Below are 27,306 nucleotides of genomic sequence, written 5' to 3'. Positions count from 1 at the left end.
GACAGTGAGGGGCATGCATCAATTTTATGCATCATCCACATGAAAACTGTACTTGGAATAGGTATAAAGTCTTTTTAATGTGTGCAGAACCAGCATGGAATAGACTTAGAAGTGGGAAAAGAATAAACACTGTCATCTTGCATGACCTTTTGCATAATGCATAATCAATGGTGAAGATACATATCCAGACACCAGCAAGAGCTCCTGATGCGCATCAGTGCTTGATGCTCATTGGGACTGATGTAATGTGCATTGGGATCAATGCACATAGGTCATGTTGTGCATTGGCCGACAACACACATAGAATCATAGAATCATAGAATCGTAGAGTTGGAAGAGACCACAAGGGCCAGCCAGTCCAACCCCATTCTGCCATGCAGGAAATCCAAATCAAAGCATCCCCGACAGATGGCCATCCAGCCTCTGCTTAAAGACCTCCAAAGAAGGAGACACCACTACACTCCAAGGGAGTTTGTTCCACTGTTGAACAGCCCTTACTCTCAGGAAGTTCCTCCTAATGTTGAGGTGGAATCTCTTTTCCTGTAGCTTGCATCCATTGCTCCAGGTCCTAGTCTCTGGAGCAGCAGAAAACAAGCTTGCTCCCTCCTCAATATGACATCCCTTCAAATATTTAAACAGGACTCTCATATCACCTCTTAATGTTCTTTTCTCCAGGCTAAACATTCCTAGCTCCCTGAGTTGTTCCTGATAGGACAAGGTTTCCAGACCTTTCATCATTTTAGTCGCCCTCCTTTGGACACGCTCCAGTTTCTCAATGTCCTTTTTGAATTGTGGTGCCCAGAACTGGACACAATATTCCAGATGAGGCCTGACCAAAGCAGAATACAGTGGCACTATTACTTCCCTTGATCTAGACACTATACTTTTATTGATGCAGCCTAAAATTGCATTGGCCTTTTTAGCTGCCGCATCGCACTGTTGACTCATGTTCAACTTGTGGTCTACTTGGACTCTCAGAAACCTTTCACATGTAGTTATATTCAGCCAGGTGTCCCCCATCCTATATCTGTGCATTTCATTTTTCTGCCCTAAGTGCAATACCTTACATTTCTCCGTGTTGAATTTCATTTTGTTAGCTTTGGCCCAGCTTTCAAGTCTATTCAGGTCATTTTGAATTTTGATCCTGTCCTCTGGAGTATTAGCTATTCCTCCTAATTTGGTGTCATCTGCAAATTTGATAAGTATGCTCCCAATTCTGTCATCCAGGTCATTGATAAAGATGTTGAATAGCACTGGGCCCAGGACAGAGCCCTGTGGGACCCCACTGGTCACGTCTCTCCAGGATGAAAAAGAGCCATTGTTCAGCACCCTTTGGGTTCGGCCGGTCAACCAGTTACAGATCCATGTAACAGTTACTTTGTCTAGCCCACATTTTACAAGCTTGTTTGCAAGAATGTCATGGGGAACTTTGTCAAAGGCCTTACTTACATTTGGGCACTTTGCCAGCTCTGCTATATAGTAACGTAAGAGTAGCCTTCTACTGGATGTGGATATTGCACAACTGCACAGTTCTCATTCCTTCAGACCTAAGTCCGTTTACACTGAGTCACAAAAGTGCAGCCTCCTTACACTTAACTTTTAAAGGTAACGGGAGAGTCCTTGCACCATATTTGAACAATTTAACAAACTCAAAGTATAGAAAAGCCTTTACTATGGCCAAATGTAATGTACTCCCATTGGCTTTACTTGCGGGAAGATATAATAATGAACCATGTTGTGAGCGCCTATGGCCTTGTGGATCCGGGGAGGTAGAAATGGTGGGGCATGTCTTATTGCACTGTACCTTTTACAGTGACCTTCAGCACCATTTTATAGCAATACCTGGCAAACCTGATACATTTTATATAGAATATCTCTTGGCTGACCAGCGGTTTCTGCGTTGGTGCAATAGCTTGCCGACGCCAGATGATGTCTCAATCTTAATTTCAATGATGTTGTTATTTGAATGGTTTCCTACTATGTTGCTTTTAAAACTTACCTAGGTTTTGAATTATTGATACAAATTTGATGTATAATATTACTTTCCCCAGTATGTGACAACCCTCCTCTGAGGTATTTCTTGGCTGTTGTTTTTATGTTCCGGTCATTGACCGTAATAAATTTCATTTCATTTCATTTCAAGTCTGTTTATGGAGACATAAGGCCCCAACAGGACTCCACCTCATGTCTACAAAAACAGACAAGACAGATCTGCTATCTGTAGAACAGATGGCCCATAATGTTGCGACTCACAAAACGTTAAGCAACGTCTATAGATCAAAGACATTTATCAGTTTCATCAGACTCTTTCCAGATGGAACAGAGGCTGCCCAAGAATCTAGCGACAGTCAAAGACAACAGTCAAAGGTGGCGGAGGTGAGGAATTATTTCGTTCTAGGGGATCAAAAACATTGCCTCTCCCACCTTCAGCAAGAACATCTCAAGGATTTGCTGCCAGACCCCACAACTCATTTCCTAAAAACAATGAATTGTGGCTCTAAAATTGAGAAGGCATGGCAATAAGGTAAGATGTATTAGCTGCAGGTTCCTGGGTTCAAACAGGTAAACCTGTCTACTCAGAGGTTAGCTCCACTGGTTTGCTGCAGCTGTAGGGAATTTATGCCTTTTCCTCCTTGGAACAGGAGTAGAAAAAGAGAGGAATCCATCACAGAACATTCAGATACGTGATAAACACCACTTCAACAAATGCAGACAAAAGTTCCAAAATAAGCATTCAAGTTATACTCATTTATACTTCTAGTTCTCTCATCCTCTGTCTTTCTTTCTTTCTCTCTCTCTCTCTCTCTCTCTTTGACATGCACAATATCATTGTTGTGTGCCTTCAATTCATTTCCAGCTTATGGAAACCCCTATCATGGAGTTTTCTTTGCAATTTCTTCAGGAGGACTGTCATTGCCACCTTCTGAGGTTCAGCAAGTGTGACTTGGCCAGGGTCAGCCAATGGGTTTTATGGTGAGCGGGGATTTGAACCCTGTTCTCCAGAGTCATAGTCCAATGCATAAACCGCTACACTATGCTGGCTCTCCGCATGCATAATGCATTATCAGAAATTACCCCTAGAACCATAGGCAAGAATTATTCTCTCAATCCTTTCTTTTACTCTGACCTTTGGTATGCTTACCTCTTTAGTGAGTTGCAGATTGTCTTTGCAAGGTTTCTTCAAAGGAGGTTTGCCATTGCCTTCCTCTATAAGGCTGAGAGGCTGTGACTTGCCCAAGGTCAGGCAGTGAGTTTTCATGGCTCAATGGGGATTCAAACCCTACCATTCCAGAGTTCCGACACTCAAATCACATGGCCTTTTTATACGTCAGAATACCAATTGTTCTGGAAATTTGGCCAAACTTTGGTCTTCCATTTCCATTTGGTTCCAAATGGGCCACAGATTTTGGACCTCACTTCTCAAAATTCCTCACTGTTGGCCAAGTAGTTTAGGTCTTGTGGGAGTTCAAGTCCAAAACAGCTGAAGGACCAAAGTTTGGGCTTATATATTACAACAGTGGACGTGGTCTTGTTTCTTGCTGTCTTACTTGTGGATGTCCCACAGATCATCTGGATACACACTTTGGGAAGGAGGATGCTAGACTACTTGGATTAGTCTGAACAGAGCTTAGAAAAGTTATCTTTTAAAAAAGGACACCTCCCAACATGGTAATGCTGGCTGCAGGACACTGGAAGTTGTTATCCAAAACAATAACTTTCCCATGCTCTGAATACAAGATGTACTTAAACCAATTGTACTGCCTGATATGTTCTCACAGCCTTATCTTTATCTCTGAAGTGAAACTGAACATCATGTCACCTTCCAAAAATTATGTTTGGTGCCCAACCCTGCGGTGGCAATCTGAAGAGCCTTCACTGATCAGTAAACCCCAATAAATGGAGTGGGTTTATTTCTGCTTTGACTTGTTCTGCATGTATTACAGGTTGAGTATCCCTTAACCAAAATGCTTCAGACCAGAAGTGATTTGGATTTTGGAATTTTTTGATGTATGTGGTGCAATGGTTTGAGTGTTGGACTATAACTCTGAAGACCAGGGTTCGATTCTCAACTTGGCCACGAAACCCATGAGGTGTCTCTAGGTGAGTCACACACTCTCAGCTTCAGAGTAAGGCAATGACAAACCTCCCCTGAACAAATCTGGCCAAGAAAACCCCATGATAGGTTCACCTTAGGGTCATCATAAGTCAGAAATGACTTGAAGGCACACAACAAATATTCTCATATATGTACGTAACGAACTATCTTGGAGTTGGGAACCAAGTCTAAACACACAATTCATTTGTTTCCTATACATCTTATACACATAGCTGTGACTGTGTCTTCCTGCATGGCAGAATAGGGTTGGACTGGATGACCCTTGTGGTCTCTTCCAACTCTACGATTCTATGAAGTAAATCAATTCTGGGGAATATACATTCTCTCCATGCCAACATCTGCTCAAGTGAATGATTCAGATTCGATAACAGATACAAATAAATTGGCAATTTTTCTTTTTTAATGGTATGAAACTCAAAATGATTGGATTTCTTTTAGGGTGGTGGAGGGTCCTCTTTGTCCCTACAAGTTCCTGGATTTGGAGCTAAAATAAGCAAGATGCATGCAAGGTCCAGAAGTGGCTCTTTCCTTAGTTCAGTGATGCAATATCGCCACCTGTCGCTCCTACGAGGAAATCATTTATGGCCAAATATTGTTCCATTCCTTTAACAGACCTCTAATAGCCAGGAAACCAACAGATCGAAAACCAACACATCCTGCTTTGGTCTAGTTTGGAATCAGGAGTAGAAAATCTGCCCTGGTTAGATATTTATCTGGGAAACATCTATTAAATTGTTAAAACACAGCAGCTATGCTGGAAGCAAGGATGAAGGAAAGTGGTGACCATAAATAATGGCTTTCATCCTGGAGTTGGATGGAGCACCTTCCATTGGAAAAAATAATCATTTGAATAATTACAATAATAATAATAATAATAATAATAATGATAATAATAATAATAATATTGCCTCTGAAGAAACCTGCTAAGAAAACCCCTGGATAGGTTTACCTTAGGGTCCCCATAGGGTCAGAAACAACTTGGAGGCATGCAGCAGCAAAAACAAGCACAACTCTTTTGGACCGCAACCTCCATCATCCCTCTTGGGTTGCCCCCAAACCAACTTAAACTGATTATTTAAATTATTTAAATTGAAACTGTAATGTTTTAATTGTCATTAATTTTATTATGCGGGGGATTTTTATATGTTTAAAGGAGGGAGGAAAAAATGGGGGGGGGAATCAACTTGTATTATATGTATTTTAATTTTTTGCTTTTTGCTTTGCTTTGCTTTGTAAGCCGCCTCAATCCTGGTAGAGAGGCGGCATATAAATAAATAAATAATAATAATAATAATAATTAACTTTCCCCAAGGAAGAAGTTCTATTGATTCCAGAAGGAGTTTTGCTTTTAAAGATGCAGATGGTACAGAAAAAGTAGCAGCCTTAAAATCCAGCTTAAAAAATGGAGAGCCAACCTTTTGCTTTCAGCACCAAAATTGCTGGACAGCGCCAAGACCCTGGAGTCCGCCATTTTGTTGTACGGAAAATTCCATCCCAGGACCCTACAGCTGAGTGTACGGAAAAAGCAGCCAGTAACCCTATGGATGGCGCCATGTTGCTGCTACGGAAGCCCAGCGAGGACTGAAAATGTTGCTGATTGCAATAAAGAGGCTTTGTGTTGTTCTCTGTTGCCTGCTTGGCTTTTAGGGTCCCAGGGGCTGGGAAGGAGGAAAGGGGAGCTGAAGCTCTTGCATTCAGCTATCATTCTTAATGCAAAGGGAGGCATCTTGTTTGCAAAGAGGAGTTTGCATGGAGGCATGCAGAGCATGGAGATGCCTTGCCCACATAGGAGGAGCAAAGCATGGGGCCATGGGGCGGGAGCATTGCAAGCTGCAAGGGTGGAAAAACTACTTGTGCAATACTTTTTGCCCTGGGTGGAGATCATTTGCCAGTTTCGGGGTAAGTTGCAAGCCTGGGAGGAAGGGGAAGCCTTTCTCCATTGGAAACAGCAGCTTTTTGTGCTGTAAGGTCCAGCCTCAGTTTTCACCACGGTCCGCTCCTTGGGACCCCTCTCCAAGCCATGCATGATGGATTTTGCAATAACTAAACCCCACAAAGAGGAGAGGGGTTCGCACAACACAATGATGCTGCTAAGACTACACTTCAATTGATATAATTGCATGCTCTGGGATCTTGGGATTTGTAGTTTTGAGAAGCACTAGATTTTTCTAGCTGGGAGTCACCAGTTATTGTTATAGTGCCTTAAAATCCTTTCTGATCCTAGGGCGACCCTAAAGGTTTTCTTGGCAAGTTTTTTTCAAAGGGGGTTTGCCATTGCCATCCCCTGAGGCTGAGAGAGAACTACAAATCCCAGGATTCCGTAGCATGGAGCCCTGTCAGTTGAAGCGGTGTCAAACTGCGTTAATTCTGCAGTGCAGATGCAGCATCAGGCTAAAATCTTAAATTCAGGTCCTGTGGGATTAAACATAGCACTGAGATATGTCTGTGGGACAAAGCTAGTGTTGGGGTGCTGCTTTTCCTCAGTGGACTAGGGATTGATTAATCTTTATTTTTATTTAAGTCCCAATGTCACATTTATTATTATTATTATTATTAAGATTTATTTATAAAGCGCTGTAGGTTTACAAAGCGCTGGACATACGATCAAATAAAATAAAGACATGCCAGTGGTGTACACTCTAAAAAGAACAATAGAGATTAATACATATATTAAATTAATGGGAATGTTACATACTATATATATATATATATATATATATATATATATATAATAAAGGAATGTATCCTGGGAGGATCTTTGCTTCTCTGAAGCTTTTCTAAATGTATGTCTTGTCCAGGGATGGGCCTGTTTTGATTACCTTCAGACCAGGATTCATGGACTGAGTTTGCCCTTTGTATAAACGACAAAATAGCAGGCCTTTGGACCCTGTTTGTGAGCTTCTGGAGGCCTTTGTTGGTTGCTTCTGGGGACAGAATGCTGGACTAGATGTGACTTTGGACTAATCTGGAAAAGCAATTGTTATATTTGTTGTCTTTTGTTAACTGTCCTCGAGTCAACTTTGGCTCATGGTGACCCTGTGGATGAGACATCTCCAAGATTCATTTCTCATAGGCTCAGGATCATGGCTTCCCTGATCAAGTCTAACCTTCTGGTGGTCTTCCTCTGTTTTTACTGCCCTCTACCTTTCCTAGCATCATTGTCTTTTCTAGTGATTCATATCTTCTCATGATGTGTCCAAAGTACAATAGTCTCAGTTTGGTCATCCTGGCTTCCCAGGAGAATTCCAGTTTGATCTGTTCTAGGACCTATTTGTTTGTCTTCTTTGCTATCCATGGCATCTTCAGCGCTCTTCTCCAGCACGACATCTCAAATGAGTTGGTTATATATTGTTATATATACATCCATATATTCATATACCTAGCACTGGGAAGTCTGGATCCATCAGAGATTCAAAACTAAATTGGGCCTTCTCTGCTGTGGCACCGTAGACAGATTTCACCCCACCATACAAGTCGAATTGGCACCAATGCATACCCCATGTCAGCACCAAGTTAAAACCTGGCCGTCTTCACTCAAGCTTTTGGGACCCAGCAAGTAAGCCTTGACTTTGGTTTAGTGCCCTTGTAGATTTCTGTTCACATTTGGTCCTATTTGCATTCTTTAAATTCTTTTATCATTGTCTCTGTTATTGTGTGTACCTAAACCATCAGACACCTAGCTACAAGGTGCGGTATTAGCACTTTAATAAATATACAAATTGTGTGACACATACTTTATTATTCATAGGCTGTTGGTTGTGCTCAGCGGATAAATTGTTATATAATGAATTCTCTTCATTTATAGGTTTGTTTGCTTAAGACAGTGACAGAGGGCAAAACATGGATAAAGAAAATTGCATCAAAGAAACCGTTCTTATCACAGGAGGAGGTGGTTATTTTGGATTCCGGTTAGTGCTTTTTGCATGACATTGAGTACCTTATCTGACAATCCAAAATGCTCTAAAATCCAAAACTTTTTTCATGGGCGGCTGAGAAAGTTACATCTTTGCTTTTCGGTGGTCCACTGTGCACAAACTTTGTTTCATTATTATTATTATTATTATTATTATTAAACTTTATTTCTAGAGCGCTGTAATTATACACAGTGCTGTACAAAGTCGGTAAAATTAAGGAGTATATAAAAGCCTGCCCAAGGCGTACACTCTAAGATAATAACAATTAAATAGAGAAATAGATAAAATTACCGTGTAGAAAAGAAAAGAAAAGACAAATTAAAAACATCAAATATAAAAGCAGATCACATCACATCAAACATCACACATTCATGCCCAAAATTATTTAAAAGGCTGTATAAAATTGCCTTCAAGCTATGCATATAAGGTGTATATGAAGCACAAATGAATTTCATGTTTAAACATGGGTCCCATCTCCCACATAATTCATTATGTACAGTGCACCCTTACTTTACGCGGGGGATCTGTTCTGGACTCCCTCGCGTAAAGCAAATACCACCTATGCTCGAGCCCCATTTAAATGAATGGGGCTCATGCATGTAGTGGTGCGGCAGCGCATGCACACGATGAGCACGCGCCCCATTTGTCCCTATGGGATGCGCTGCCCCTCACCCCTTCTCCCCGCGTGGCTTCCAGCGTATGCTGAAAGATGCATAAAGCACACCCATGTATGACGCGGGCGCACTGTATATGCAAATACTCCAGAATCCGAAACAAGTCTAATCCCAAGCAATTTGGATAAGGGATACTCAACCCATATTAACGTTACTGCAGAACTAACAAAAATATCTGGCTTCACATGAATTGAATTAGGTCTGAATTTCACCCAGCAATGCACTGAAGCAAAATTTTCTAGTGTAGAAACACTGTTGTTGGTGCCTGTCTTCAAGTTGAGCCCCACTAATGGAGGCTTTGTTATATGATTTTCTTGGAAATATTTATTCCGAGGAGATTTACTATTGCTTTAGAAACATAGCCATATTAATCTGGAATATCAGTATGCAAAGGGATCTTGCAGCACCTTTGAAACTAACTGTGTAAAAGAAGTTGTTAACATAAGCTTTCGTAGGCTCAGTCTACTCCCTCAGATGCATAGAGGAAATAGACTGGGTCTATGAAAGCTCATGCTACAGCTTCTCTCATACAGTTAAAGGTGCTGCAAGATCCCTTTGCAAACTGTAGCTTTAGTGAGGCAATTTTTTTAATTAAATAAGAGATAGTTAATGGCATGAGGCTGTGAGAGATGCAGTTGAAAACATAAGGAATGCCAAACATTCCTCACTCCTAGAATCTTTGAGTTTTCCAATTCTATGTCCACAAGGACCATCCAGTCCAACACCCTGCCATGCAGGAATACCCTAGCTTAAAGTAACAGTGGTAAACCATGGTCTTCCAGATAACTCTAACTGCCATTAGCCCCAACCAGTAAAGCCAATGGTCAGGGATTATGGAAGTTGGAGTACAGCAGTATCTGGAGGCCCATGGATGCTCAGTTTTTGAGATTTGGAGCCTGATCGTTATCACTGCTTGAATTGATAAGAGTTATTGGTATATTAGGGTTCAGTTGTCAAACATCAGTTTTCAAAGAGATAGATGAATTAGTCTGTTTCAAGCAAGAAAGAAGGCAGGAAAAAAGGAATCTAGTAGCACCTACACACACACACACATATCATGAGCTTTTGGTGGCTTTCTGTCCATTTCTACCAAAGTGGATTGAAATCCACAAAAGCTTGGATTATTGATTAGTCCCAACTAGTGTGGACCCACTGAACCAATTGTTGAACGACGAGTCAACATGTAGGTAAATCCAGCGGTTTAGAAGGGTTTACTCTAGTTTGGATTAACAGTAGAATTTAGGCTAAGTTTTCAATGGTTGTGTCTACACTGTAGAAATAAAGTGGCATGACCCTACCAGGGCCCCATCCCACAAAATCCTGGGATTTGCCATTTTATGAGGCACCAACACTCTTGGCAGAGAAAGCTTAAGACCTTGTTAAACTGCAGATCCCAGAATTCCATAGGATGAAGCTACAGTACCTTAAATGGTATGAAACTGAATAATTTCTACAGTATAAATAGACCTAAGGGACTGCTAGAATCCTTCCTTCCCACTTTTCTTGTACAGATGTCACATTGTTACTGGTGTCCCCCAGCCTACAAACAGCATCCTTTCTATAAGAATCCTGACCTCCCATATGTCTTATCTGTCACATTCTAGTCTAGGTTGTGCCCTTTCCAAGAAGGATGTGGATGTGATTCTGTTTGATGTCTCAGCACCCATCCAACAGATTCCCACAGGAGTGAGATTCATGCAAGGTGACGTTCGCATCACATCAGAAGTAGAAGAGGCTCTCCGAGGGGTGACCTGCGTCTTCCACATTGCATCTTATGGGATGTCTGGCCGAGAGCAGCTCAACCAGAAACGTATAGAAGATGTGAATGTGAAAGGAACCGAAAATGTCATCCAGGCTTGCCTGAAGATGGGAGTCTCACGGCTTGTTTACACCAGCACATACAATGTGGTCTTTGGAGGTCAGGTCATAGAAAATGGGGATGAGTCTTTGCCATATTTGCCTCTCCATCTCCACCCAGACCATTATTCCAGAACCAAAGCCTTGGCTGAGATGAAAGTTCTGGAAGCAAATGGGATGCAACTTGGGAAAGGTCGAGGAGTCCTGAGAACATGTGCCTTGAGGCCTGCTGGTATCTATGGACCTGGAGAACAGAGACATCTTCCCAGGATTGTTAGCTACATTGAACGGGGGTGGTTTCGGTTTGTGTACGGAGATCCTGGCAGTCGGGTAGACTTTGTGCATGTAGATAACCTGGTACAGGCTCACGTTTTAGCTGCGGAAGCTCTAGGAACCAACAAGGGCCATCAGGCAGCTGGTCAGGCTTACTTCATTTCTGATGGTAGGCCGGTCAACAACTTTGTTTTTTTCCGTCCTTTGGTGGAAGGCTTGGGCTACACATTCCCATCACTCTGCCTCCCTCTTTCACTGATTTACTTCTTTGCATTTCTTACCGAAATGGTTCATTTCATAGTGGGGCGTTTGTATAACTTCCAGCCCCTCCTCACTCGCACAGAGGTTTACAAGACTGGTGTGACCCATTACTTCAGCTTGGAAAAAGCCAAGAGGGAGCTGGGATATGAACCCCAGAGGTATAACCTCGACGAAGTGGTTGAGTGGTTCAAATCTCACGGCCATGGACAGAAAATGACTGGGTACACTGCAAAATGTTTCTTTAGGGATGCAGCACTGATACTGTTATTTGTGGTGGTGGTTCTTTCATGGTTCCCAAGTGCAGTGAGAGCCTCTAACAGGATGCCTAGATACTAACATCACATACTTTGTTGTGTCTTTCTGATGGTGCTAAAATAAAAATATAACAGCTATGCATCCTCTTTTACCCCTGAAAGCAGGCAGTGAGGGTTTGTCCTGTTATGCTGACCTTACGTCCTCCTTCTTTCCAGAATCCTCTGCAAAAAGAAACTGGAAGAAACATCTAACAGGCTGAGTGATGGCTTGTTCTCTCTTTTTTCCCCAATGCTTGCTCGGGACCATTTGTAAACTTTTGGGACCAGTACCAGTGCCTCTGGTAGTGGATTTAGGTGTTATTACAGATGGACAAATAGTGGATTGTTTAATTTTTTATTAATCTTACCCATGGTTCAGTGTGAACATAACAATATGGAGAGGAATGCTTGAATTCCTTTGGAACAAGTTTTGAACCAATTGTACTGAGTCTTCGTTGAGATCAGAGGTGAACACAGCCTACAGGTCTCCAGATATTGTGATGCACTTCCCATCATCCTTGATCTTTGACCATTCTGGTTTGGGCTTTTGGGAGCTGGAGACTCACACAGCTTGCAAACATTACTTTAATGGACCACATCTCCCAGAATCCCCCAGCTGGCGTATCCGCACTTGCTATGGGATTTTGGAAGCTGTGGTTGAAAGACATAACATTTTCAAGCGTTTGGAAAGCGACATTTCCAAGGGGACTATACATACTTTACTCTTGCTTCAGGTCTATTAGGGTTGGGATGGGAATGATGTGGCCCTCCAGATGTTCCCATCAGCTTTAGTCAACATAACCAATGGTAAGGAATATTGGGAGTTGGAGTCTAGAAACATTTTGAAGGCCATATCATTCCCTTCCCTGCTTTAGGATGCCCCGGCTTCTTCTTTTTCTCATGCCCACCTGTCCCCATGATTGCCAGAAACCCTAGACTGTTCTAAACCTAGTATTTCCAAAACGTCCATCCCTGGCCTTGATTGTAGAAGTCTTCTCAGTCCCTAGTTCAAAAGTAACATCTGAAAACAGGACAAAAATGGCTTATTGAGGATTTTGAAACACAGGGTGGTTTTATGTTCTGAACACACATTGCCTTCCTCGTGAATTCTTGCTTGTTCATCTTGGCATCAACAGAAAAGTCAGCTGAGTTTAGAAAAATAAACACTTTTTGAAAAACCACATGAATCCACACATTATATGGATGGTAGCTGAGAGCTATCAAAGTTGAGGGATGTTGGAGATCTAAGAAGCAGTGGCAATAGAGAGATATAAAATGATGAATGATATGAAGAAAGTAAATTGATAGAATTATTTTTTCTTCACTTCTCATAAGTTTAGAACTCAGTGTCATCCAAAAGAAACCCTCAAGGTTAGATGCCATCTAACCTGTGTAATCTATTTTAGCTGTGGATTTTGTCATGGTAAGAGGGATGGATTATATGACTCTTGAGTTCCTGACCTGCTCTATAGTTCTGTAAAACTGAATGGTAGGCCAGTTGGGGAGATAAAAAGTTCTTTGCCACATTGCAAACAGTTACATTATGTTACACCCCTTAATAAGAGGTGGCAATGGCTGCCAACCTTAATAGAAAGGGGGGAGATTAAATAAATCCATGGGTCATTCTATTACTCATGGTGATAATATAGCAAAGCATGAGGAAACTTTTAAAGCTATGAATTCAAATTTCAGAGAAGTTCTTGGGAGACACATTCCAGAGGAGGACATGGCCAAAGGCAAAAGGGAATTGACCAAATGTACAACATCATTTACTAAAAACCTCTCCATGTCAGCAATTTAGCATCTTGCTGTAGGCCTTCAAGTCATTTTTGACTTATGGTGACACTATCATAGGGTTTTCATGGGAAGATTTGTTCAGAGAAGGTTTGCCATTGCCTCCTTCTAAGGCTTAGAGTATGCTCAAGGTGATCAAGTAGATCTCTATGGCCGAATGAGGATTCAAACCCTGGTCCTCCAGAAATCTAGGCTGCATCCAGACTGTAGAAATAACCCATCTTGACACCACGTTAACTGCCATGACTCAGGCTATGGAATTCTGGGAACTGTAGTTTGTTGTGGCACCAGATGGAGAAGGCTAAATGTCTCACAAAAGTACAATTCCAAGGATTCCATAGCACTGAGCCATGGCAGTTAAAGTGGTGTCAAACTGGATTAGATCTGCAGTGTGGATGCAGCCCTAGTCCAACACTCAGACCATAGTGGCTCCCAAACTAACCCCTAGGGCATGGGTTAAAATCCATCCCAAAGATGGAATGCCACCCAAGGACGGTATCGTGGGAAACAATGTATGACCACTTGGTGGGTGATCACAAAGGGCCTTCCTAACATTAGGAAGGCCAGATTCATCTTTGAGATTGAAGTTCTCCACCTTTTTGACATAGAATCTTCCATTTCAAAGGCAATGCAGCATTAAACATCAACTTTGGGGAGTTACAGTGGAAGGTGTCTGTTATGTTCATGACCATCTGGGCATTTTATATATATATAAGGGCACTTGCAGTGATGCAATATCTAACATTTACTGGAACCATGTATTTGGGAGAATATTAAAGGGTTTATGGCTTTGTTGTTGTTTAATTATAAAAGCACCTGCTCCTTGCTTAAAGCCTATGGGGGGGGGGGGGGAATCAGTAATCATTCTTTCAACAACTTGCAGCTTCAAAATTTTCTTCCTGACATTCTTCTTGCAAAATACGTCTGCTTTCATGCTTATTTCATGCTCCCTTGCTTGTAATGTTCTCTCTAAAAATGTGTGTGGGGGAAAAATAAAATGAAACCTTGGACTCTGCCGTGCGAGCCAAAAGGGATGCAGATTGTAACATTTCGATGAATCATTGTGGAACAGCAGTTATGGACCGCTCTTCCCGCGCTTTCACATCTACGGCATTATAGCACCAGGAGGAAATGGCTAACAGACTTTAAATGTATAACCTGGGGAGCCGTGGTTTTATGTTTTGAATGAGCCTCTATATTGATAACATTAAATTCCATACTCAGAGTCTCCTGTAAAAAGCTTCTGCAAGAAGATTTGCAATTATTTGGGAAAAGTCTGATTTGTTTCTTTCCTTCCTGATCACTCCAGTTAGTTACTCAAGGCCTCAAGAGGAGAGTGAAAAGCAGAGGTTGCAAAAGTTACTTGGGAGGTGGGGAGAAGACCTTTCAAATCTGAGAATCCTCCATGCCAGATGGCCATCCCACCCGAAAAAAAGTAATTTTGCTAAACTCTGGAAAAGCATCGGTGCTGGCAACGGCAGGGGCTCGAACTCACTCTCTGGGCTTTCCTTTCTTCTCCTCCCATCCCTTGCTTAAGTCTTGCTACGATTTTAGTTTTTTACAGTGGCTGCCCACTTTGTGTCTTGCCATGAAGCACAGTGAAATCAAAATGGCATCCAAGTCTACGGCTAAATCTAACACTCTAGGTAGATTCATTGAAATAAATGGGACTTAAGTTAGTGGTGACTAGCATCTCCATTCAAACAGATCTACTCTAGGTAGGACTAATATAGGTTTTTAACCTGGGATGAACCAAGTGTGGACCTCTGCTGGCTGATGGACTACAACTGCAACCTTTCTTCGCCATTGACTGGACCAGTTTAAGGACTGATATTAGTTGCAATCCAATATCTGACTGCTTGTGGTTTAGGGCCCGAAGAGGTAGGCCAAAAGAAAGCTGCTTTGGGTCACTTTGGAGGTATGCTATTTAATGATGCATGCATCCTAAGAGCCCAGAAGCCGCGCCAAAGCCACGCTCCAGTCCTAAGGACTGGAGCGCAGCTTTGGCACAGCTTCTGGCCTCTTAAAATGTGTGTGCCATTTAAACAGCATACCTCCAAAGTGACCCAAAGCAGCTTTCTTTTGGCCTGTCTCTTCGGGCCCTTAGTGCTTAGTCACCCAGCTTTGTTAGGGAAATTACTGCAGCATCAGAAAATCAATTTTCTTGATCCTGGGAAGTGGCTATCAACTGTTCTTCAAGATTTCTGAGATACACACACACACACACACACACACACACACACACACACACACGGTAGTAGATGTAGCCATGTTAGTACGTAGCATCAGTATGTAGAGAGATCTTGCAGCACCTTTGAGACTAACTGAAAGAAGGAAATTGGCAGCATATTTCTTTCTTTCAGTTAGTCTCAAAGGTGCCACAAGATCTCTATATATCAACAACAATTTGGTAGAACCAGCCATTCTGTTTGTATGATCCCGGCAAACAGTTTCATTTCAGAAAATGAAACTGCTGGCCCCAAAAAAACGGAGAGGTGAAATACAACTCCATTCACCTTGCACATTTCTGGGGAGGGACAGAAAACGTAAGACATTCCCCTTGCTGTGGTGTGAGCTCATTTACCTTTAGCCTTTTTGGCCATCTTCCCTGGATTCAGGTAATATTCCTGAATATAGCAATTATTTCAACTCAAATAGTTGTGAGAAATGTTTCCGAAATTCTGCATTCTATTTAGTGCTAAATATAAATTATCTGGAGCGTGGTTTGAAAGGATCTGTTTTTAAAAAGTGGGGAGGCAGAAGAGAGCGATTGAAGTTGGGCGCACAGCTGCAAGTGGAAATTGATAAAACTAGGAAACGCTGCCATTTGAAGTGTATTCTTTCTTTCCCCCCCAAACACCTTGAAAGCCACGAAGAGTAGGCTTTGATATTTTTAAACCTTAAATAAGGAGACGGATTCATCTTGAATTGGAAGCAGCTGTTTAATCAGTCACAGAATTAGCAAAATCCAAGGAGACCGAGTTCATCAATGCTGCTGCTAACATACACACTGTGTTCGTGTGCACAGGCTTAAATTGTTTAGAAAGTAGTTGAAACTGTTTCTTTTCCTGAACAGTATGAAAAGAAGGAGTTGTGTGTCTCTTCAAAAATATATTGCTTTTATCTTAAATCCCTGTCCAGGGGGATTAGGGATTTGTTCACAGATGCATGTCAACCTCTTTAGCATGGGAGCATCTACTTCTTGCAACCTTGCTGAAAACATGTCAATGAACCAGCTCCATCTTATATGTCCGGGTTGGGGTCATCCTACTTCCACATTAGGCCTATTTGCCTAATAGGAAGGGATGGGATGTCACATTTTGTTCTGTGATTCAACCTAAAAATAAGCAATTTTTCACATAGGATGGAGAGGTAATGGGAGGAAAGGACTCAAGCTACCACATTTTGGTGGCAATTTGGAACACTTTTCAAACCAAAATGGCCTTTTCCCTGTTTTTGGTAGGGAGGCTAGCAACCTTGGGATTGCAGGCACCTGGGGGCCACATTGGGCTGGGGTCACATTTTCTTCGGTCCCATTGTCCACCAATGACCTACTTGCTTTCTCCTTTGAGAAACCAGAGCTTGTCTCAGTTGTTCACCCCTGGTCACCTTCCCCAAGATCCTATCTTTTCCTCTTGGTCCTCCCTGTGTATGCAAGCATAAAATTAATATCATTTTCCATCTGATGGTGGATGCAGTATGCCAATGGGAACAGTTCGGAGAACAGGATTCCTTGTTACTGTCTTCCCCCATCCTTGGATAACAGGAAAAACAAATTAAATTGCCAATACCTCTAGATGAAGGGGAAAACAAATTACTTCGCTAGCAGCTGTATGTTTCTGCTTCCATACACACAGAGAATGTATACACCTTTTCTTTAAATGAAAGGAGATGCTCAAGAACACTGAATTTATGTATCACTTTACATCTTCAAAGGCCTTGAACTTCAAAGCTTTATAATGAATGTTATTAATATATGCACAAACCATGAAGGCAATTTTACAGTTGCACCTGTAAAGGCACGATTTGCATAGAAGTTGTACATGCTAAGTATTTTACCCTCCTTTAAATGTGTGTGTGTGTGTGTGTGTGTGTGTGTGTGTGTGTGTTTCCCATTTTCTTTACAACATAGCTGGCTCTGCAAATTTTTGGAACCACACAGCATTTCTATCAGCCACTTTGGAGAAGATGCCCAATTCTTATCAACACACTGGATGCTTATTGATTTACTGCAAATTGTCTAGAGACCTCCCAGTATAGGCCAGTCTCTCTTCTCTCCACTTTTGGCATACATACTGTTACATTTCTATACTTTACACACTGGGCACCTTCCATCCCAGTACCATCTGGAAACCCATTCATAATATGGTTCCTGTCCAAGTAGATCTCAGATGTGTTTCTCATTAAGGCATCATTATATTATAATAAATGCATTGGTAATTCACATTTAAAAAGAGAGAAGGCCGCAGAGCAGATGGTCAAGCCCATGCTCTCTTTTATGGTTCCTGCTGGGTAGACATTTCAGACATGGATGACTGTGTTGCGTCTGTGCACTACAAATTCATGAAAAGATCCTAGAGCTTTCCAGCACACAGATCAAGGGCTGTTGTGATACCATCTTGGGCTGTACTTTGTGGTCTGGGAGGCTGAAACCTAAGAGAGAAAGGAGAATTAAATAAACCACTGAAAACATTGAACAAAATGCAGCCTATTTTTCCTGTATCTAGACTGGGATGGGCAACTGAGCTGTGTTCCAAAACATCTGGAAGACCAATGGTTAGGAACCACTGGTCTAATGAAACCCACAGGATGGTTGTTTTATTAGTCAAAAGGTCCTCTTTTTGGATCAATAAAGCAACCGCCCTTTGAGCATCCCTAGTGTTGTGGTGGTTGTTGTGGTTGTGTCTTGAAGTAATTTCTGACGTACAGTGACCTAAAGTGGAGAATCTATCGCAAGGTTTTCTTGGCAAAATTTGTTCGGAGAGGGTTCCCTGTTGCCTTTTTCCAAGGCTGAGAAAGTGCGACTTCTCCAAGGTGACACAGTGGGCTTCCACAGTCGAGTGAGGATTTGAACCCTGGTCTCCAGAATCATAGTCCAACACTCAAACCACTACACCACACTGGCTCTATTCTACTGTACATAACAGCAACAAAGAAGATCCAGATAGATGGGCATTGGATCAATGGTTGGTTATCTCTATTCCTTTTCCTTCTTCTTATGCTTTGTATGTATTTGGAGAACGCTTTTACATTAGAGCTCTGCATTCTTATGGCTCATGTCAGCCTTCACACCTCAGCTCCCTTTGCTTTTAATTTCTTCCCTCCTGCAATTTCTCAGGAAACATATGCTATATTACATCACATTTCCCTTGCTGCACAACAGCTGAGAACCGTAAGGCCTTCAATTTACATTTCGTAACAGGAGCCTCCATTGCACAATTTGTAAATGATGAAAAGGCTTTCTGGAAGGAACAATGCCATCCCAACAACAAACAGACTGCCAAAAGAGCTACGTTTTCCCCTCTCACTAAATTTCAACCAACTGTTGCTGCTTCACCACAGTATTTATGCCTTCGACAACTTCAAGTATGCACCAGTGTTTAAGTTCTTGAATTAATGAATAAAACAATTGATTTCTCCAGCTAGGGCATGGTTTTCCCCACTATTCCCCCAGGTTAAAATATCCAAACTTCTGATAGGTTTTTTACTGCTGATGTTTTAAAATAAGATATTGTATTTAACAGGGGTGCAGGTCTTTAACAGGCAATCTTATATTAGGACTTGGATGTAAGTTCTATGGAATTCAATGAGTCTTCCAGGTACATCGGTGTAGTACATAGATGTTTGAAATCATCTGGTAAATGCTCTGACTGTTACATGCCATACAAGAGAACCTCTTCCCTCTCACTTTCTTAATTTCTTTGCTGAAATAGATTTAAGAACTATTTCATCTGTTTTTATTGACAAATTAAAGGAATCACTATACAATGTCTCATGGCTCTTAAAGAGGCCAGTTTATACATGGAAAAATATGAGACTGATCCTACCTGGTTTTCTATTTGCTGGGAGAAATAGTCTGGTTGTAGTAAATACTAATAACAGTACATAATATATTATATTTGTCATTTGGAGAGGATGTGAGGATGGCCACAAGAATATCTATATGTGATTGACCGCTAAATAATAACATCACATTTGACCATTGGTATGGCAGCTTAGAAATTCATATTTTCGATGTAAAGTCAAAGAGTTGTTGTGCACCTTCAAGTTGTTTCTGACTTATGGGGACTCTAAGCAGAGCCTATCAAGAGGTTTTCTTGGCAAGATTTGTTCAGAGAGGGTTTGTCATTGCCATCGTCTGAGGCTGAGAGAGTGTGACTTGCCCAGAGTCACCCAGTGGACTTCATGACTCAGCAGGGATTTGAACTCTGTTCTCCAGAGTCATAGTCCAACGCTCAAATGACTACATCACACAAAAAACCTGCAAGCAGTATTACCTACAATTATTTATGTTTCTAAGGCTTCCCACTTCAGGTCGTGTGTTTGTTGACCATATAAATATATGCTCAATAACTGTCAAACATTGGAGATTATCACATGGAGACAGGATTAGAATGGGATTGCTCCCCTGTCTTTATCCCATCTTTGACTGTGATCCCACGAAAGGCTTTCAGATTGCAGTGCTGTTGTCTCTTCATTGAAGTGGCATTTCATTAACACAAAGTCCCATTAATGCAAAATGCTAGGCAATACTTCTTCAATGATTAGATCTGCATGATGTCATTGGAAAGCCTTTTGGGCGATTGTGGTCAATCATGCTTTCTGAATGGGATAATATCCGGATAAGCACAATGTTGTATGAAAATCTTACGATCGTGGAAAAGGATAGAACAAGGATGTTTAATCCCCTGTCTGATAATCTCCACCATCTTGAGTTAAAAGAAAGTATGCATTTAACTGTATTGCATATCTGATAGCTAGAGAAAGGTCAGGAGCCAATTCACATTGCACTACAGAATTATAGCACAGTTCTAGTTCCAAAAGTGTAACCATTTCACACGGGGTCTAAATTCTGAGGCTAACAACTAGAGTAGAGCCCTTGAATCTACCAGATCTACCCATAAATTGACTCACATACTCAACAATTGATCCAATGGGTATACTGTAATTGGGACTAAGCCACAGATTCCAGCCATGTGTTTGTGCATTCTTAGAAGGTCCTTTATTTATTCCCGGAGATTGCAGAAACAGCCTCTGTGCATTCCTCATTGCACCATGAGACAATATGCAGGCATAAGTTGGCAGACACACAGTTGCACCATTCAATAAAAGAATGATGTACAACCATTGTGTGCTACATGAGAGAGCAGATTGTGCCCTGCAAGCAAAATGTAGAAATTAGCTTCCTTCCTCTACTCCCTTACTATTTCCAGGGTCTTTCTGCTTCCACCTTTGTGCTCTCCTCCTTTTGTTCCTCCACTTCATAATTTGTTTCACATCCCAAAACCCTGACAAGTTGAGACCTATCGTGCTCAAAACAATTCAGATAAATCCCTGGCTTTGAGTGGCGGTTTAATAGCTTGAGCCCTGTCAAACTCTCTCTCGAGTATGATTCCAATTTTCTTCCACAAACACCTTGAAAATATGCAGACAGAGTTCTCCCTCAACTCCAAAGTCCTTATTTTCCACTCTAAAATAATATTTAAGCAATGTTATCTTTGAATAGGATTAGCTTGCCAAGAGTTGCAGAGGAATTCAAATGCATTATTGACGCAAATTGCCAGTTCTGCTCCTTGTTCTTCTTAGGGATTTGAAGGAGATTGTCAAAACTGATAATTTCATGGCAATTCATACTTTAGGAGTTATTCAGTTCATCAGTTTGAAGCTAACCGCAGTGAAAGGTAAAGTGAATGACACAATAAAGCTCCCTCCCTGAAGCTGGAAAAAGTTACTTTTGGGACTATAATTTTGAGATTTTTTCAACCATTGTGGCTATTTCTAGTCCCCAAAATAAGTTTTCCATGCTCAGATGCTTCTGCTCACTTGGCAGGGACCAATATTTGCTTGATACTATCTTTGTGGAACTGTTGACCGAGTCTTTCTTGTCAAAGTCAAGGTCCAGCAGCCCTCAATGTGTAATATGTATAATATGTATAATATGTGTAATCTCATCCTACTTGTGGGATTTTGAGAGAGAGAAGGAAAGATGAATTGGGGCAAGCCAACACAACATAGCTGCAAAAGGATTAAAACAGAGAAAAGTGTGATGTGAACAAGCTGGTAGACCTCTTTCTTTGGGTAATGTATGGAAGCTAAGTATTGAAAGATCAATAGTGACATCTACTGGCTCAAGGCTACATTGTTATCTAGAAGAGTTTTTCTTTTCTCTCCCCCCCCCTTTCCTTCCTTCCTTCCTTCCTTCCTTCCTTCCTTCCTTCCTTCCTTCCTTCCTCTCTCTCTGTCTCTCTGGGAATTGGGAGCAGCACCTGGTTTCTCCAGCAAATACATTGTTGCTGCTGCTGCTGTTGTGCCTTCAAGTTGTTTCCTTACAGTAAACCTATCATGAGATTCTCTGGGTCTGAGATGTGTGATTTACCCAAGGTCACCCAATGGGTATCCATGGCTAAATGGAGTCATAATCCATCACTGAAACCACTACACCATGCTGGATCTCTAGTGGGAATAGAGGCAGTACAGTTTCAAGGATAAGTTGTTGTTGTTGGTGTTGTTGTGTGCCTTCAAGTCATTTCCAACTTAAAGTGATCGTAGAATGAACCTATCACAGGGTTTTCCTGGCAAGATTTGTTTAGAAGAGATTGGCCATTGCAAGCCTCTGAGGCTGAAAGAGTTGCCCAGTTCATCTCAGGTGGCCATATGTCAGAAATGACTTTAGAACCAGAGGAATTTATTATACGTGAAGAAATTGGGGTTTCGATCAGAAAACAATCACAAAAGTGGGTTGATTTTCACACAATGTCATTGTTAAAGTGATGTTAACCAAAATGTAAAGTAGAAAAAAGGTGCTCCTTTTTACTTTCCAAAAATCCCCAAAGTAAAAAGGAGTGGCTTTTGTCTACTTTCTGTTCAGGATAACACCAGTTTAACAATAATGTGTGTGAAAATCAACTTGCTTTTGCGAGTTTTCCCCACCTTATAAATCCCGTTTTTGCATGGGATTTTCCCTGTGTGATAAATCCCATAGAATCAGAGTTGGAAGAGACCACAAGAGCTGCCCAGTCCATCTCCTTGCCATGCAAGAATGCACAATAAAAACACCTCCGACAGATGGCCATCCAGCCTCTGTTTAAAACCCTCCAAAGAAGGAGACGCCGCCACCCCTCCAAGGCAGCATCTTCCACTGTTAAGCAGCTCTTACTATTAGGAAGTTCTTCCTCATGTTGAGGTGCAATCTCTTTTCCTGTAGTTTGAATCCAGAGCTCCAGCTCCTATTCTCTGGAGCTGCAGAAAACAAGCTTGCGTGGAGGCACATCACAGCACTAAGGCACCTTGAGTGATACTGCAAGTGGAAAGAAAGGATACAAATGTAATGAATAAGTGCAATGCAAACTCTTATGTGTTCATGGCACACCGGAAGTCATCTGTTTTATTGTTCTAGTTTCTAACTGAGTGATGAGTGAGAGACAGGCAAGCAAGTCTGAGAAGGAGATAGTCATCAAGTTTACTAATGGATGCAAGTAGTAAGACTAAGCCACACGATGGCAGCAAAGTTACTGCAAAATGGTCCAATACAGTAGAGGGCAAAGTCACTCTTTTGCGTTTCCGATAAGCAAATGCCATGGCTAGAATCCTATGGGTTAGCCCCAGCAATTGTTGAATGGTAAGTCAACACATGACTTAATGGAGCAACTCTAGTTATAACTAAACAGAATTTAGTTCTTCACTTACACTGAAGAAATAATCCAGTTTGCAGTCTTCACCAGGGCGCAAAACAGAGTAACAAAAAGCGGCTCCTTTTTGCACCCTGGAAAGGGTGCTGTAACACTGGCACCATAGTTTTATGGCACTTCTTTGGTGCTGCATCATGTTGAGGCAGTGCCAGAGGAGCGCCGTGATGCTGCATGCTATGTGGTGGCGCATGTGGCATCACGCTGCCATGGAGGCAGAGTATGGGTACATGTCATGTGGACGCCATGCTCCAACTCCTCTCCCAGGCTGGCCTTAATAGCTAGTCTGCACAGCCCCTTAGTTTAGTTTATTTTTGTCCTAACTTTCTCCCAACATAGGACCCAAGATGACCTTCAACCAGATTAAAATAACAACAGGATGCAAAGTTCACCAGGCTATGACCACATTGCTTTCCTTCCATCCCTGTTGCCCTGCATTCTGTAGTGGTGCTAACTCTTTAACAGTGGAAACCGGGGGCGGGGGGGGGGCAATGCCAGCTATACTTCAAGGCTTTCAAAGCCAAGAATCCAAACAAGATGCTTGAGGTCATGCCCCCTCTTGCTTGGGCAGAAAGTGTACTCTGCTCGGCAAGAACACAAATTAAAGTAAATTGCTTGGGCTCGGGATGTGTCTCTCATCTCCTAATCATACAGACGAATTAAAAACTGCTCTCTCGTGAAGTGTTAAGACAAGTCTTAAAGGATTTTACATAATGTGTTATTGCTCCTGTGAGCAGACACAAATCATGCAGGTGATTAAAACTTATATTCTTAGAGATAATGTCAGTGTAAGGTTGATTCTGCTAATGAATTTTAACTTGTTGACCATTTTGGAGCAAGTTGTGGTGGCTTCCAGGTCATTGCAACTCTGCTCTGGGGCTCAGTCTGAACTTGGAAGCAACTATCCAAGGACTTGAATCCTATCTCCAAAACAGCTAGAACATCTTGGACAGCTCTCTAGGCTGCACCTGCACTGCAGAAATAATCCAGTTTGATGCCACTTTAACTGCCATGACTCAGTACTATGGAATTCCAGGATTTGCAGTTTGGTGAGATATTTAGCCTCTTCTCTCTCAGAGAGCTTTGGTGCCACAACAAACTGCAGATATTATTGCTCCGTAGCATTGAGCAATGGAAGTTAAAGCGGCATCAAACTGCATTAATTTGGCAGTGTGGCAGCAGTTCTATCTCACATCAGCTGCATTCTTCAGCTTGCCGTGATGTGCTCCTCTGATTCCAGCTGATCACAGCTTGAGAGTTGCTACATGTGAATGGAGTTTTCCAACACTTAATGGAGTTTGCAGTTGGGGATACATTTTATCTAGCTGGGAAATTTGGCTTTTCTTTGGTGCTTGTTTCTTCAAAGCATCTAAAGTTATGGACTTGTGCAGGTTGGATCATTCCGGTAGATAGGTGTGAAAGCAACACAAAGCATCACTGGTGATAATTGTACAAAATGGTTTCATTTATAGTCCCATAACCAAAACACAGTGGTTTGAGTTTTGAACTATGACTCTGAAGACCAGGATTTGATTCCTCACTCAGCCATGAAACCCATTGGGTGACCTTGGTTAAGTCTCATGCTCTCAGCCTCAGGAGAAGGCAATGGCAAACCTCCTCTGAACCAATCGTGCCAAGAAAACCCTACGATAGGTTTACCTAGAGTCACCATAGCATGGAAACAACTTGAAGGCACACAACAACAACAACAACAACAACAACAACATGCTTCTTCCTTGACTAGCTGGGATTTGGGCTATTGAAACGTGCTAGCTCTGTTTTGCATTTGCTGCATCCAGTTCCCATTTCTAGTCCCTGCTATCCTTTGCTGCCTGACTTAGCTATTCCTCTTCTGTCTTTTTGATTATTTAATGATGGAGGGCTTTTGACATAATTACTGAGAAAATAGGGACAACCCTTCCCCTGGGACTGCATTGTAACTTACAAATCACCACCTACATTTTTAATTATGCTAGCCTTTTTGTCTTTAGGATGTGAGGACTTGAGATTTGCTTACTCCTGAAAAGGAAACAAGCAGACAATGGATCCTTAACTACTATTGTCATCCATGACCATGGACAGAACAATTGTTTCCATCAGAGTAGCATGAAGTACCTTTTGCCCAAGTGGTATAATGATAGCTCCATCGCAACAGAAAATGACCTGAACTCTTTCTCTATCATTATTTTCACTTCACTGCAGGAACAGAAACGCTGCAGTATTTATTCATGTTTTATTAAAAATATTCATATTATATTTTCAGCGGGACCCTTGCAGCAATATAATAAGGACCCTTTCAACAATGCAATAGGAATTTTTTTCTTTCTATTGAATTAACTCTACTTATAATCCCCAAGCGGTTCTGAACCAATGCTAATAGTCATGCTTTGGTATATATGAACTCTTTCTCCCTGGCATTACCTGACATTTGCCTGCCATTTGGGGTATCTTAAAACATAACCCTTTCTCGCTGACTTTTGTGTCCTTTTCTTAAAACATCAAGCACTTGATTTTCTTTCTTTCTTTTTTTCTATTCAAGGTTAGAGAAAGGCAAGTACCTAGAGGCAGTTTAAGGGTGTGTTGAGATTGTATTTGACCGATTAATAGATGACGGTTGTCCAAAAATTGCAAGAAGTGGGTTATTGTGCCAGAAGCAAAGGCAGCCAGGTAACTGTTGATGCATCATCCCTCAAGTGTAGGGACCTGGGCTATTTTTGACTTTGTTTCCAGTTATATTCATAATTTTTCTTGGTATGAATTGTTAGAATGAATTGAGAGTGTGTTTGGGAAGACACTGGTCTTTCTGGGGAGAAGATTAGGAGAATTCAGCAAAGAGATTGGTAAATAGGTTTAAGAAATGCACTTGTAACAAGGTACTCAGATCAGCCATAGAAAAGTTCTTCCATGTTCCTGACTTAACCTTTGTAGCATTTGGCTGTGTATAAAGGGAAGCTGTAGAAGAATTCAGAGTGGAGGATGGTTAACGAATTTTATCTTTATGGATCCCAATATGAACTCACTTGATTCATACACAGTGACACAGTTTGCAGCTTGGAAGAAATATAAGAATAAGGCCAAATAAGGGACAATGCTTCATCATGGGTGATGATCAGCAAGTGGAGCTTGGAAAGGTTACATTTCTGGACTAAAATTCTTCAGATTTTGGTGCAAAGGTCTCAAAGCTTGTTGCAAAGCTTAGAAAGAATAGCAAATCAATGCCAAGTAAAGGAGAATCCTTTATCATGGATATTGGGCAGCACATGCCATTCTTATGAATCCATTAGTTTGGAAAGTTAACTTGTAAAAGTATAGCTCTTAGAATCCCAAAGTTAGCATGGCTAATGTCTATGCTGGTTAAGTGATTCAGGATATTATTGCCCCCAAATAAGCTTCTCATGGTTAGGTGAAACCACTGCCAATGGCCATAAATATTCTAAATGGAAGACACATTCATGAGATGCATCAACTTCTAAGCCAACTTCGGATGCTTGTTTCATCTTCACCTTAAAACACCTTCATTCCAATGGTGTTCAGAGTGGATGATCAGTTCTCAAAAGAGAAATTGCTGGTCTTAAAGCAACTAACAGCTCCTGTTTGACAACAAAAGGATCTTCCAGGCCACGCATGCTGAAATATTGCTACTGTTAGCTAACAAGTGGCCGACATTTCAGAAACGTCAATAGCTGTCCACAGTTATTACAGAGTTTTGACATTTTAATTATCGGCACCGGAGTGTTTACTTGTTTTATATGTGCCATTTAAAAGTTCCTTTAACAAATTATCAGCACTTCAGCCTTTCTTTAAAAAAATATAGTTTTGCCTTTTAGTGCTGTTTTTAACTGGAGTTTCTAACTTGTGTCATTAAATTGGTTAAATTGCATTTTAATTGTTTTTAATTGCATTGTTTTTAAGGAGCTGTGCACTGACTTAGGTCCCACATTGGGAGAAAGGTGGGATACAAATAAAATGGATGCACAGATTTAGGTTCTTGTGTTTTATGAAATACCAAGGTGGGAAATGAGTTGTTATGTACCACTGAATGAGATATGCCCAGGAAATATGTGAAATCATTACATTCTACCATTAGGGTGAATGAGAAACCCGCTAGATGTTGATCAACAACTACTCCCAATATACTTCACTTCTAGGTCAGTTGACTAGAGCTGCGGAGAGATTTCAGTTTGGCAACAACTGGAAGTTTTTGGTGGGCTTTTCAGG

The 27,306-nt window shown here is 41.4% G+C and overlaps 1 protein-coding gene across 1 annotated transcript; it reads left to right on the top strand.

Moving 5' to 3' along the window:
- The first annotated feature begins 5,954 nt into the window (after window positions 1–5,954).
- On the top strand, window positions 5,955–11,538 carry LOC149305759 (short-chain dehydrogenase/reductase family 42E member 1-like). Its single transcript, XM_089540923.1, has 3 exons — window positions 5,955–6,016; window positions 7,923–8,025; window positions 10,310–11,538. The coding sequence occupies exons 2-3, from the start codon at window positions 7,958–7,960 to the stop codon at window positions 11,430–11,432; spliced, it is 1,191 nt and encodes a 396-aa protein (XP_089397049.1). The 5' UTR covers window positions 5,955–6,016; window positions 7,923–7,957; the 3' UTR covers window positions 11,433–11,538.
- The last annotated feature ends 15,768 nt before the right edge of the window (window positions 11,539–27,306 follow it).

Source organism: Sceloporus occidentalis, unplaced genomic scaffold (assembly GCF_023333645.1).
Source record: "Sceloporus occidentalis isolate IW3139 unplaced genomic scaffold, rSceOcc1.0.p SCAF_10, whole genome shotgun sequence".
NCBI classification, from domain to species: domain Eukaryota; kingdom Metazoa; phylum Chordata; class Lepidosauria; order Squamata; family Phrynosomatidae; genus Sceloporus; species Sceloporus occidentalis.
This window is presented reverse-complemented; position numbering and strand designations above follow the sequence as displayed.

Bases quoted from the DNA above. Each gene is read 5' to 3' on its own strand.
- LOC149305759 (XM_089540923.1), top strand. From the start codon at position 7,958: ATGGATAAAGAAAATTGCATCAAAGAAACCGTTCTTATCACAGGAGGA. The intron at 8,026-10,309 runs GTTAGTGCTTTT...GTCACATTCTAG, and splicing joins GGTGGTTATTTTGGATTCCG to TCTAGGTTGTGCCCTTTCCA.